Consider the following 14,292-nt stretch of genomic DNA (forward strand, 5'->3'; position numbering starts at 1 on the left):
TTTCGTCTACAAGGCAAACCATGGGCTCATGAAAACCTGTGATATCTGTACAGAAGCTATTTGCCTAATAGCCTTGTATTGATAATGACTGTCCAATTAACATCTTCACTACACTTGTTACACACAAGAAATCTATGAAGGATCTTAAGAGACCTTTAGTGACAAACAGGAAGGAGCCTGTACATCTCTTAGGGGTTTCTTGTAGGTAACTATAGCTAGCTTGGAACAAAAGATATCCTAAAATGGCACTGATATGAAAGTTCTTCATTCAATGCCACGTTTAAATGCCCCCGTCTCCAAAACGTAAAATAAATCTGCTTTTATCCTTTGAAATCCTATGGGACTGGAAAGTCTTTTTCTATTACTGAAAAAAAAAAAATGCCAGTATTCTAGTTGATTTGAGAGAAGGTTGTTCTGCTCACAGAAAGATGCTGTATCTTGGAAACAAGATACTCTGCAGACGGAAACAGGGGGAAAATGCCACCACCCCCCCATTTGGAGTTCTCCTTTCTTAGCCTGATTTCCGACAATATTTTAATATCTGAAGTTATTTGGCCATCCTTAGAAGTGCAACTTATCCTCTCACGGCACGAAAAAGTTGCCTAAGTCCGAGGAATGAGTCACTTTGCTTTGATGAGTAATCTCAGGTGTCATGGAACCTCGTTCCGAAGAAAGAGGGGAGGGGGCGTCAGATATGCAGACGGAAGAAGACAGGCCGCTGGGTATTGGATGGCGAGAACTCGATATTCCTATAATTGCGTCATTTCGAACCCAATTGGGTCCAGATGTTATGCGCACCGACGGATTACCGTCTCGGAAACTCTCAATCAGACGCAAGCGAAAGGAGAGGAGGCGGATAATTAAATATTGAGCAGAAAGTCGCGTGGGGAGCGTGTCACGTGGGTCCCGAGACTCCGCGAGCCTGGGATAAATACCGCGCGGCAGCCAGCAGGCAAAAGACCGCGCTGCTGACCTCCTCCATCGCTGCTGCGACCGAGAGTGCGCAGCGCCCCGCGAGTGCTCAGACCAGCAGAGGAACCCCCCGGGCGGGTCAGCTGCGGTAAGTGCCCGCGCGCTGTACTGCGCGCTTTCCGCGCCGCGCACCGCTCCGAGGCGGCGTCTAGCAGGGCTGGATGGGCGGCTGCTGCGGACAGCGGGGAAACAGCCGGGGGACAGCTGGGGGGCTGCGAGGAAACGGGTATCCCAAGTGCTTTATCCCTCCTTGTCTTCCACCCGCACAGCCTCCTGGCTTGAAGGTCTGGATTGGTGGTTGGAAGCTGGGGATTGAGGGTCTAGGAAGAAGGGAATTTGAGGTTTTAGGGCCTGATTGTCTTTCCTAACGTGCACACGCAGGAGTTTAGCCCTTTATGGGTTGTCTTGTTTCAATCGGCCCTGAGTTCTGTTATGGGATCAAAAATTCTTTTTTTCCCCCTCTGCCTTTTTTCCCTACTCTTCCCAGAAATCCAACATGAAAATCCTCGTGGCCTTGGCAGTGATTTTTCTCGTCTCCACTCAACTGTCTGCAGAAGAAATCGGAGCCAACGATGATCTCAATTATTGGTCCGACTGGTCCGACAGCGACCAGATCAAGGTGAGACCCGTTCCCTAGATGGCCTGCGCCCTTCTTCACGGGTTTAGGAGCTGTCACTTACCACCATCCCACCATCACCCCCGGCGATAGCACCCTAGATACCCTAGCGGGCTCTGGGATCACAACCAGAGGCAGTGGGACGAGCTGCGAGGGCTTGTAAAGGAACGTCATTCCCCTGGGTCCTGCAACCAAGAACCAAGTTTCCTCTCCATCGCCGGGTCTCGGGAACTCTCTGGAGGAATAATACCCTCCCTAAGGATCCCGAGATCCTCACAAGGTTTCATCCCCTGGTAACGCGGATTTCGGGGACTAGTCCCGCTGCAAAAGGGCCTGGCGTTTGGAAACGCTAGGCAGGGACTGAGGAGAGCGCGTCCGACGCAGGCAAAAGCAGGGGCAAGTGGCCAGTTGCTGGGGGCCTGGAGAGGCGCAGGTGGGTGGGAAGCTAACTTCCGGCCTTGACTTTTATTTTACTGACCTGAAGACATAGCCGCAAGTTTTCCTTTAGATTGCTCGCAGGCTGTTTGCGCGAGGGACCCACACGCAGCCGAACAGTGAGAGTCACGCACTGCTAGTCGCTTCTAAAGCGCTGTCACCTTACCTACCACCCCCGGCCAGTCCCTCCCCTCCCCCCGCCACACACACCTGTGTGCATTTAGGGCGGTGATAGGTCGCCGCAGCCAGCGCTTGAGATGAGACAAAGTCCGGTAGCTGAGGCTGCTGAGTGAGGGTCTGGGTGCTGGAAGCAAAGAACGGAAAGCGCTCTCAGGGCGTGGAGGCACTGCGCGTCCCGCTAACGGCAAGGCTGGGCTAGCAGGAGGCGGAGGTGCAGGACACCAACTGGGCGGGGAGGAGTGGAGAGAGGAAGCGCCCAGGCTTGAGGAAGCTCGGCTTCCTCTCTGCTCGGAGCTGGTTCTCTAATCCTGGCCTGGCCCCACCGCCAGGATTTGCCCCAGGCTGGAACGCACTCCGGGTTCCCAGTGCCTCGAACTGGTTGCCTTCAGGCCCGATAATCCGTGTGTTTGTCCTCTAGGAGGAAATGCCTGAGCCCTTTGAGCATCTTCTGCAGAGAATCGCTCGGAGACCCAAGCCTCAGCAGTTCTTTGGATTGATGGGCAAACGGGATGCTGGTGAGATGGGCAGTCGTCCCTCTCTGTGTCTCTGGGCAACCCACACACATACACTCCCACCCACGGTCTTCGCTGGTGCTCAGAGCACCCAGTCTCTCTTGCTCTATGAGCAGAGATTTCCACTCTAAAAGGGGTATATCTCTTGGGGCGCGACTGTGGCCCTCACCTCACTAACACACATGTGCCCACGGAGAGAGGGAGATCCATCTGAACCACCAAGAACAGGAATCAACCTTTTTAGCTAAGTGCTTCCTTGCCCAAGGATCCAAACTGACAAGCAACAGGAGGGCTCAGGGTACTCAGTAGGTTCTCAGTGCTTGTGGAAAACTGACTTTAGATCACTGGGGTTAGAGTAGATTCAGCTGCCAGTGTCTTCTGATAGAAGAGTAATCTCCTTGAATTCATCACACCATCAGTGGAATGTGTGGTTAACGTCAATTTGTCTCTTGTCAGATTCCTCAATTGAAAAGCAAGTGGCCCTGTTAAAGGCCCTTTATGGTAAACATTTCTATAAATCTTTATTTTACTATTGTGAATGCACATGTGTGAAGAAAGCCTTTTGTGGACTCAAATACAGATTCTTGATAATGCCTGTTGAATTGAAGAGATGTGTTTGCTCTCTCTCTCCTGAGAATCAGAGGTGATGGACCTTGAATGCATGTCTCATAAGAAAACAAGAGGCGTGGTATGGTCAGGCAGTTATTAGCAGACCTCAGAAGTCTCACAGACCTCAATTTGAATCTGTGGCCCATGTAAACCAATTAAAACTATTCCTTTTGCTAAAACATTGCTTTTATTATTAATAATTTGGTTAGCATGTATGGTTCTGCTATATTCCTCAGGATAGTACATGAATGAGAAATGTTGCATTATTTTAAAAATCTATTTGTTTTATAATTCTCTTTAAAAATGTAGCTCCTTTTAAGCAAATCTATTGTTTGCTAATTTTATCTTTCTTTCTATAGGACATGGCCAGCTTTCTCACAAAAGTAAGTTCCAAATTATTTTGACATTTATCAAATGCAAATATAAATTATATTGAATTCCATTTTATATAATATCTAATTTTCTGTTGTAATGTAGGACTTGATATTTTTAATTAACATGATTTAAGAATGGAGGATACTCATATTACATCCAGAACATAATTGTTTAAAGTTCTGTTGTTTAAACATATCATACCTACCATAAAGATGCATTATATTAAAAATCCTTTAGCTCCCAGTTAAACTGTTGTTGAATTCCTGATCCACAGAAACTGAGATAATAAATATTTGTTGTTATTTTAAACTGCTAAAGAAAGAAAAAAGAAGAGGGAAAAAGGGAAGGAGGGAGGAGTCCTTTAATTTATACAAATTGTTAGTTTTAGGTAAGAATTTCAATCCTAGGGGTAAAACTCCATCACACATTCCTCTTCCCTGATTTTCACCCTGCCATTTCCACTGTAAAAACAAAAGCAAAAACAAAAATTGAAGCATTTATAGGCATCTCCGAGTTCATTTTAGTATGTTGGATTCCATGTTGACATAATTTATTAGAGTAATCCAGCAGTCAGTTAAGAAGATGAAGTGAATGTCTGAGTAGAGAATCCATACTAAAGTAAAGATAGAAATGTATCAATAGTTTTGTGATCCCATGATGGGATGGGAGACCTCAGTCTTTCCAAGCATAGTGAAACATTCTTAGGGCAGCAAAGATGGCAGAATTGTGGCACTTGGCAATCATTAGATTGCAGTCTCCTAGTTAATGGAACCAGAGTTGCAGAAAGTCCCAGGGATCCATCTTAATCACACTCACTTAGCCCAAGGTGCAATCCAACTTGGATTCTGGCTCACCGAGGGCAGAGAAGGCCACACTAAGATAACAGCTATGTAGTATAAACCAAGAGATATTCTACCACTAGAGTTAAAATAATAATCCTTTCCAAAGGTTTCATCTTTGAAAATAAACATTTTCATATTTATTTTCTCAAGATTTTACTTTCAAAGGAATTATATATAGCAAAATTCTATATGATGAAAATAAATGTGCTCTATTAATTCAAAACATACTTTTTCCAAAGGAAATTTTTTAATCCAGTAAAATAGAAATAATGACCTTTAGAAATTTATAATTATTAAGTATAGGATTCTGATTTAACTAAACTTTAGTTTCCTGAGAAATATAGCATATTCAGTAATAGGATATTTCTAACACACATATGTGAAGCTGACTTCCTAAAAATCAAAGCTTGCTCAAATAGCCACAATATTTAAAGCATTATATAAAACACATAAAATAGAATATGATTAAAGTATACTTGCTAATATTTAGATGTAGAATTGAGAAAAGTGCTTTCATTGTATTATTTTATTTACTGAGACTTACTAAGAGTCTTTATTTCTTCAGGCTCACCAAAACTTGAAATAGTTATGCATTTATTATATAGGCATATATTTGGAAGCTTGCTTTTCTTGGTACTAGTTATAACAGTTTATTTCCTCAGATATATACATATTAAAATACCCCTAAATGTATTTTTCCAGGGCATAAAACAGATTCCTTTGTTGGACTAATGGGCAAAAGAGCTTTAAATTCTGGTATGTATAAAACCATGACTGGACATAAACAGTGTCTTAAATCTACTGCTACTTTCTCTAAGGCATTCTTTTCAAACTATTAAACAGGAATAATAAAATTAAAATGAGTACTTATGTTGAAAAAATCTAACTGCAATAAATCCAAGAATGGATTTATAGCTGATTGAGCGAGCTAATACCACAACAGCAGTCTATCTTTCTCAAACTCCTAGTGTCTTCCCCTTTTAATCATTACCTAATCTGAATCTTTGGGCTAGTCCAATACCCTTTCTCTTATATCTGTTCAATAAGCTACACTTTACCTTACTGAACTAAGAGGGGTGGAGAAGGTGAAGGGGGGGATTAAAACCAAGCTAATTAGAAAGTCTTACAAAAGGTTAAATCTGACAGTCTTCTAACACAGAAATAAACAAAAACAAATCCATTTTTACAAATCACTTGCTCTTTATGAAATTATAATAGCTCATACTCTATACCTCCTGATGAATGTCACTAGGAGAGTAACATAGTCCATTCCAGTGCCTTAAAAAGAGAAACCATCAAATTATCCTAGAGGGTTATAATCAGTCCTGGCTATAAAACCCTTAAAGAGAAGGAGTGCCACAGTTCTCTTCATAACCCAGTTTAATTCTGAACAACTCTTTCACTTGATATAAAGGCTGCATATTTCCTTTCTTTTCTTTAGTTTCTATATTGTATGTAAATGCCACTTGTATAGATCTGAAAACTCATTTCTTAATTCATTCATCACAGTATTTTCAAGGTTAAATAACCCCTGTATCTTTTTCCTAGAGACTGATATTTTGTTAAGCTCATTCAGGCTTTATAATCAATAGGTTATTTTTCTTAGAAAAGCTATTCAAATTCTCTGTTTAACTTCAGTGAAATTAGAATTAAAATATTAATCATGTAATTAATTAGAAAGTAATCATCACCCATCTTACCCATTTAGAGTATTTCCAGTTTCCTGAAAATCTATAACTAAGATGTGCTGACTTTACTAATCTGAAAAAGTCAAGCAAAAATGAGGTATTTTAGCCTATATATTGGTTCTCTACCTTGAAAATTTAGATAGTACTTTTGTATTTCTTCATCAATAATTTGGAGGGTTCTCAATTTTAAAGAAGTTGTGAATGTACATAATGAAACACTAAAATTGTTTTATTGTTATGTACTATCTTCCAGCTTTTATAAATGGAATATAAGTTTAAACCACATTGGTGTTATATGTATCAGCAGTGTACACTAGCCCTTATATACCTGTGGTTTTCTTGAAACCATGCCAGTCATCAACTTTTCATTTTCAGAACTGATACAGGTTTCAGAACATGCTTAACTTTACAAATAATATAGATATGTGCAATTTGGAACAAATTAGATGCTATGAAAGGTACTTAAAATAGTAATATAATTATAGATAGTATTAAATAGAATCATTATATGAATCACAGTCAATGACTAAATCTTTGCTCCTCCATTTTAGTTAAGAAAATATCAAAGGAAAACATGGGCAAACATGTAATCTATAACCAATCAGGTACTTTGGCATATAATTAGTTGAGGCAAGGTTATCATAGTGTCTATCACCTACAGCCATCTGATCCTTACCCTGTTGTGGTAAGGACCTTTGACAATCTGACAAGCCTAGAAACCATCTTCCCAAGGAAACCCTCATCAGTTCATACACAAAAACATTTATCGTTTTAGAGGGTTCAAGGACCAGGTGAGAACTTTGCTTCCAGTTAAGACATTGTTTTCCAGTGTGATCACTAATCTGCCTTTGGTCAGTTTACATTAGCATTCACCTCCCTTCTCTGAGGAATAGAATTATGTTACGAATGCTTGCCAGCTTTGTACATGTTTGACATGTACACTATTAAAAACATTCAGCTTATTGCTGACCTCACTTAAATGAATGCTGTATACAAATGAGCATCTGCTCAGTGGTAAAGGAGGGAAGCAACAACACTGGAGCCTTTACCTACCTTCTCTTTCAGCAAACCCTGCTCACTGAGAAAATTGGTTAGAGTGGCTTCTATGATTCCTGATGCCTTTCACAGTTCTTTCTATTTAAAGTCAGTATTTTATCCATGCATACTGAATTTTTAAAAGTGCAGTAGTTTTAAAAATCATTTATCATGTAAATCTAAGTGTATAAAGTATTAGCTAAAATAATGAAAAATGGACATAAGTATTTTGATCACAAAAATCTGATCCTTATTCTTTTGTGGCTACAGACCCCTTTGAAATTATGTTTAATATAATAATATAATTTGGTACTTTTTTCTTTCCATATAGTCAAAGTACTTAAATTACTTGCTGGCTATATGTTAAATAAATACCTTTGGAAACAGTGATTAATGTTTCACAGGCCATTTAGGGTGCTAGGAGGTAAGTTAAACTATGTTGTATTTAGATGGTACAATTACCCTACTTACAGACAATGAGATTGTTTTTAGTCTCATGGACAGTCTGTCGTTGGAAGGAATCCAGAGGACAGGAAGAAACCTTCACACTATTAGGTACCCTTATCCTGGTGCATCAGTGGTAAAGAATCTGCCTCCAATGCAGGAAACATGAGTTCGACCCCTGGGTCAGGAAAGAAAGAAAGTGAAGTCGCTCAGTCGTGTCCAGCTCTTTTCGACCCCAAGGACACCAGGCTCCTCCGTCCATGGGATTTTCTAAGCAAGAGCACTGGAGTGGGTTGCCATTTCCTTCTCCAGGGAACTTCCCGACCCAGGGATCGAACCCAGGTCTCCCACATTGTAGACAGACACTTTACTGTCTGAGCCACCCGGGAAGTCTGGGTCAGGAAAATCCCCTGGCAAAGGAAATGGCAACCCACTCCAGTATTCTTGCTGGGGAAATCCCATGGGCAGAGGAGCCTGGCAGGGTATAGTTCATTAAGTCACAAGAATGAGACAGAACTTAACAACTAAACCACCACCACCACCACATACCAGAAATCAGCAAACTTTTTCTGTAAACAGCCAGATGGTAAATATTTTAGACTGTGTGAACCATGCAGTCTCTGGAGGAATTACTCAGATCTGCCATTTTAATGTTAAAGTAGGCAAAGACAGCTGGAGAAGGGAATGGCTCCCCTCTCCAATATTCTTGCCTGGAGAACTCCATGGGCAGAGGAACTTAGTGGGCTACAGTGTGTAGGGTCGCAGAGTCAGGCACAACTGAGCAACTAACACTTAACTAACTTAGGGAAAGACAATACATAAATGAAAAGGTGTGGCCATGTTCCAATAAAATGTTATTTACAAGAAAAGATGGTGGACTGGATTTGGCCCATGACCTACATATAGTTGGTTGACTATATCCTGGAATAAAAGCCCCGCATTTTGCTTGCATCCTCCTACTATTCCTGTTTACTTTAGGCCCTGTCTTTTCTGTAAATCACCAAGGTGTCTGTCACTGCTTGAGAAAGCTATGGAGAATCAATATGGCAATATATTGTGGAAGTGTACTTTGAGGGCATCAAGTCTATAAGGATACCAAAATAACCAAGAGTTCTGTGGATAGATCACTGTCAATCAGGATAAAGACCGAGACCTGAATAGAAGATGCACAAATAAGACTCTTAGAAATACTTCAGTGGAGGGATAAAGTAATGAGTTTAAAATAAATTTCCTGTGCCTTGAACTTTGATTACCTGTGTCACTAATCTTCTTAACAAACCCTTTACCTTCTCTTTGTTCTCAGTGGCTTATGAAAGGAGTGTGATGCAGGATTATGAAAGAAGACGTAAATAGACTACCTAACACATTTATTGAGCTTCGTTTGTGTCAGTGGTCAAAGAAAGGTAAAATGAGACACGCACTATGAGGAATAATTATTTATTTAATAATTGTTGTTTTGAGTTTAAAACTCAAGAAGTATTTATTTTTCATATTGTGGCAATATATGTTGTAAAAAAATGTGTTGTAATTCAAATATGACAACTCAGTCAGAAGTAACCAATACAGAATTGTAAAGTAAAATAAAAAATAAATGAAAGAAGGAAAGAAAGAAATCAGTGGTAACTTCTCAACAAAGCACAGTGTTCAATGAAGATGTAAAAACCTATCAAAGATATATTCTCCAAAGAAAGGAATCATTTCTATTTCTTGGAAGCAGTCACATCAGCTACTACTAAGGAAAAGAAATTCATATATAGGCTGTGCTTCTCCATTTGTTTTCATGGTGAAAATGTGCTGAGAGTTGGTATCAAACTGTGTGTGTTCCCTGCAGCATGTTTCATGTTTTTTTGTGACTATATAGACATTTTAAAAGTTTTACTGTGATTCTAAGGTATTTTATTGTACAATGTGTCATAATAGTTAGCATTTTAAATAAAAGAAAAAGTATCTTAAATTGGGCCTTATTCTTTCATTAACCTTTATGTCTAATTGGCAACCTTTCTTTTAGTGGATGAGATATGTTCCAACCTGTTTTGGCTGTAAAACAATGAAACATAAAGCTACCAAATTTCTCTTTCTTAAGGAAAATGACTAAATATAATCACAGTTTCTCTTTCCCACACACATGCACTTGTTGTTGGGATCATTCATGGAGAAAACAGTTACATTCTGGTTACCCAAACAGTAAAGACTCAGTTCTGTTTATATGTGTTTATGATTCTCTTTTACAAATAGAGCAACAACTTACTTTAAAGATGCATTTTACTGACTATTTCCTTGTTGAGTAAAACATCAGCACAGTACTATTTCAGTCCTCCTTAAAGCCCAGGGGTAAGTGAACCAGTGTTTGAGTCTCACTAGAATTAAGACACTAAACCAAACTCTCACAAAGGTCACTGGAACATGCAGAAAGATAGGGAGCTGATAATGTGGCATCACCCCCGTAACAAAGATAGAGTCCCTCTCTTACATTTCTAAGAACTGCCTGTGAATTACTAGTGCCCATAACACTCCAGCAGAAGTACATGTATCAGAAATACTGAGCAATCAGAGGAAAGCTCTTGTGTATATATTTGAGGGAAGGACTGCCAAGTGCCTTTCTGATTGCACACTGTTAAATACTGACAAGTGGTAAAATAACTCAGGACAAGCATTGCTCAGTGAAATAAAATTCTGCGAGTTTTTTCTGGACTAGTGACTGTTTTTGATCAATGTTAAAACCATTTGTGAGACATGAGTGCTAAAGCATATTTTAACCTTTATATCTTTAAATGAACAATTTGTTCAAAAAAACTCCAGTGAACTGATTTTCCGTACTACACATTTAAATACTACAGATTATATTATGATCATCACTTTACAATTGAGGATATGAAGCTCAAGGAAATGTTGAGGTAAGAGATTATGATATAAGAGGAGTCAGGATTCGAAAGGAATTATGAGGCCAAAATACCAGAGCAAATTAATATCTAACAATGAGATTGATTAAGCAAACTGGCATATTGACACAACTGAAAATTATGGCATCACTTAAAATGACATTATTGTGTGTTTAGTGACATAGAACAACATATCTGGTATATTGTTAGGCACACAGCAGTATTTCTGCATTGTATGTTTGTATATATTTTTGCATAGATGTTCTAACAGGAAGGAATCATGTAATGGATAAGACTGTGGGGTTCAGAGTCAAACTACCCCATTACTTAACAGCTGTGTGATGAGGGGCAAGTCCCTTAACTTCTTTCTGCCTTATTTTCCGCATCAGGAAAACTGGACTAGTGATGCCGCCATCTACTCTCATGCACCACTCTACACAGAGGACAGGAGCCATATGGAGTTTAGGGGAGGGTCACGGGACATGATGCACGTCAAGCTTTGAGCATGATCTCCGGCACACTGTGAGCATTCTGTGAATGTTACCTGCTGCCATTATTAGCTATTCTTCAAAATCCCCAGAGAGAAAATTAGCACTGTATGATAGCCAATAAATGCTTTTTGTAGACACACTGTAGCAGCAGCAGCAGCACGGGGGGTCGATTCTAAATAGTTACCACACAAGTTAAATCTAGAACCGTTTCACAAATTGAGTGGCTCTTTGTGCTGTGCATCAATGGGCCAGACAGCCCCCATGGCCCTTCGCTCTCTGAGATTCTGTAAGTCTCTGCAGCAGGATCCCATGGTGCTGTATGAAGACCCCCATCAGACAGTCTGCACTCCTGCCTGCTCTCCCTCCAGGCCCAGAAACCTAGCAACAGCTGAGCAGGAAAGAGACAGATTCAGCTTGAAGTTTGTACTCATGAAATATTTACTATTACTTCCCCTCTGTGGCATACTTTCTTCAACTAAAATGAGTTTTCTTCACCAATATTCTTTCTAAAATATGTTTATTCTGTTACAAAACAGCAAAAAGATCAATCTGTATAGCTAAGTTACCTGAATAATTTATTGCTTTGGTTTGAGGTTTGTTTTGGGGGTTCTGTTTTGGTCAGGATCCAGGGCAAAAATAAATGATGCTCAAGCTGAGTCACAAAGGTGTGGGCAGGATGTGGAGAAGTCAGCAAAGGAATGTGGTCTCCAGGCTAGCATCCTTAGAGCCACTGCAACCCATGGGCCTAAAGGATCAAGATGAGGAAGTGAGGGTCTCTGTGCGCCAAGGGCCACCTGGTGGCTGTTTTCTTCGTAGGAAGATGAACAGACAGAATAGTCAACATGGGGGTGCAAGGAATAAGAGTGAGGAGATCGGTGAATATATGCCCCAACCTCACCCTCCTCTTCCTGTCTAATTTGCTCTTGGTACTTCCATTGGGCAAACCCACCTGAAAAACAAAGGCCTTGGAACTCTGCATACTGTGCACACTGGAAAGCTGCAGAGATAGGGCACCATAGCAGCTGGAGAAAGTTGGTGAGCACACTGGGAGGTAGAAAGGGAAGATAAGATGCCCAATACATCAAGTACTTCATTAGTGAAAGTGAAAGTCACTCAGCTTGTCCGACTCTTTGTGACCCCATGGTCTGTAGCTCGCCAGGCTTCTCTATCCATGAAATTCTCCAAGGGAGAATATTGGAGTGGGTTGCCATTTCCTTCTCCAGGGATCTTCCCAATCCAGTGATCAAACCCAGGTGTTCTGCATTGCAGGCAGATTCTTTACCACTTGAGCTACCAGGGAAGCCCAAGTACTTTATTATTTTGAATCAAAAGGCAACTCATAAGCAGAAATTCAAATAGAGAAATGAAGAGAGTAAAAATAAATGTTGTTCTCTGAACACCAATTCTACTCCCCAAAGATACAGCTTCATGTGGCTCCATCCAAAGAAACAAACAAAATTAATCTTATTTCAACTTGAGCACACGCTGAAATCTCCCCTTTTAACACCAAATCATTATAAGCATTTTTTAAAGGTACATACATTTTTACAAGAAGTTAATAAATACATTGGGATTTGTGAAAAACAGAATAAGGGCTTTTGGTGAACCAGAAATTGTCCAGAAGGACCAGATTCCTGGAAAAGAAAGCACAGGGAAGCCACAGCTGTAAGCCGCAGCCCTGTCAGGAAAATGCAGAGGTTGCAGAGGAAGGTGTCCCCCAGAATTGAGCACTGCAGAAGGGACTTTTCATCAGCAACCCTGGTGCCATGAGATCCAAAAACAAAATCTAAAAATTATTTTTAGAAAATAATGTCTAGCCAAAGTATGAATTTGTGAAAAAAGAAAAACCAACTAAAAGCTGTTAGCTTAAGCCTTTATTAACCATCACAACAGGCTCAAGATGGCTGTTCTGCTGGAGAGCCTAAGCATAGCCTAAAGATAGCCTAAGCATAGCCTAAGATAGCCTAAAGAATTCACATATTAGATTGATGAAGGTCAGTCAGAGTTCCACTATTTGTAGAACTATTGTCAGAACAATTCTGAGAATTGTTCAATGTTCAGATTCTCAGAAGTTATGGGGAACTTAGGCTGCTGCATTAGTCATGGGACAGGATTCAGAGACTGCATTTAATAAGACCTATCTAACACTAAAGACATCACCAAAAAACTGTTAAAACTAATAAACAAATTCAGCAAAGCTGCAGTAATTCTGCAGAGCACAAAATTAACATATAAAGTCATCTTGTGTTTCTATATACTGAAAACTAGTTAGCTGACAATGAAATAAAGAAAAGAATCCTATTTAAATAGTGTCAAAAACAATTAAATAGGAATAAATTTAACCAAGTGAGTGAAAACCTGAACACTGAAAACCATAAAGCATTGGTGGAAAAAAATTGAAGAAGACATAAATGGGGAAAGATTCTGTGTTCATGGATTGGAATAATTAATATTATTAAAAATGTCCATACTACCCAAAGTGATCTACATATTCAATGTAATCCCTATCAAAATTCAACTGGCATTTTTCACAATTCTGAAATGTGTATGGAACCAGAAAAGACCCCAAATAGCCAAAGAAATCTGGAGAAAGAAGAAAAAAATTGAAGGCGTTACACTTCCTGGTTTCCAACTATATTACAAAAACTATAGTACATCAAAACAACATGATGCTGGCATAAAAAAGATTTAGAGACCAAAGGAACAGAATCAAGAGCCCAGAAATAAATCCACACACACAGTCAACTAATATTTGACAAGGAAGCCAAGAAGACTCAATGGGGAAAGGACGGTCTCTTCAATAAATAGTGCTGGGAAGACTGGATGTTCACGTGCAAAAAAACAAAAAATGAAATTGGACACCTATCTTACACCTCTCACAAAAAGTAACTTGCAATGGATTAAAGACTCAAATGCAAGACCTTCAACCACAAAACCTCTAGAAGAAAACACAGGGAAAATCTCCTTGGTCTTGGCAATAATATTTTGGGATATGATACCAAAATCACAAGCAACAAAGCAAAAATCAACAACTGGGATTACATCAAACTAAAATTTCTGTGCAGCAAAAGAAACAATCAACACAATGAAAAGCTAGCCTGTGAAATGGAAGAAAATATTTTCAAATTACATATCTGATAAGGAGTTAGTATCCAAAATAGAGAGATAACTCATACAACTCAATAACAAAAACAAACAAAAAACAAATAATCTG

At 39.8% G+C, this 14,292-nt stretch overlaps 1 protein-coding gene across 4 annotated transcripts; it reads left to right on the forward strand.

Annotated features, from left to right (window-relative positions):
* Window positions 1-632: 632 nt before the first annotated feature.
* On the forward strand, window positions 633-9,262 carry TAC1 (tachykinin precursor 1). Of its 4 annotated transcripts, XM_040260491.1 has the most exons (7): window positions 633-1,060; window positions 1,460-1,591; window positions 2,622-2,718; window positions 3,172-3,216; window positions 3,684-3,707; window positions 5,244-5,297; window positions 9,012-9,262. In XM_040260491.1, the coding sequence occupies exons 2-7, from the start codon at window positions 1,469-1,471 to the stop codon at window positions 9,059-9,061; spliced, it is 393 nt and encodes a 130-aa protein (XP_040116425.1). In that variant the 5' UTR covers window positions 633-1,060; window positions 1,460-1,468; the 3' UTR covers window positions 9,062-9,262. The 4 variants fall into 4 exon arrangements, with proteins under 4 accessions (XP_040116425.1, XP_040116427.1, XP_040116426.1 ...); XM_040260493.1 differs by lacking the exon at window positions 5,244-5,297; XM_040260492.1 differs by lacking the exon at window positions 3,172-3,216.
* Window positions 9,263-14,292: the final 5,030 nt, after the last annotated feature.

Source organism: Oryx dammah, unplaced genomic scaffold (assembly GCF_014754425.2).
Source record: "Oryx dammah isolate SB20612 unplaced genomic scaffold, SCBI_Odam_1.1 HiC_scaffold_18, whole genome shotgun sequence".
Lineage (NCBI taxonomy): Eukaryota > Metazoa > Chordata > Mammalia > Artiodactyla > Bovidae > Oryx > Oryx dammah.

What these genes read in the sequence shown, in the direction of transcription:
- TAC1 (XM_040260491.1), top strand. Translation starts at nt 1,469, where the DNA reads ATGAAAATCCTCGTGGCCTTGGCAGTGATTTTTCTCGTCTCCACTCAA. An exon ending in CCTGTTAAAGGCCCTTTATG is followed by an intron (nt 3,217 to 3,683) that starts GTAAACATTTCT and finishes TTCTTTCTATAG; the next exon opens with GACATGGCCAGCTTTCTCAC. An exon ending in TGGCCAGCTTTCTCACAAAA is followed by an intron (nt 3,708 to 5,243) that starts GTAAGTTCCAAA and finishes GTATTTTTCCAG; the next exon opens with GGCATAAAACAGATTCCTTT.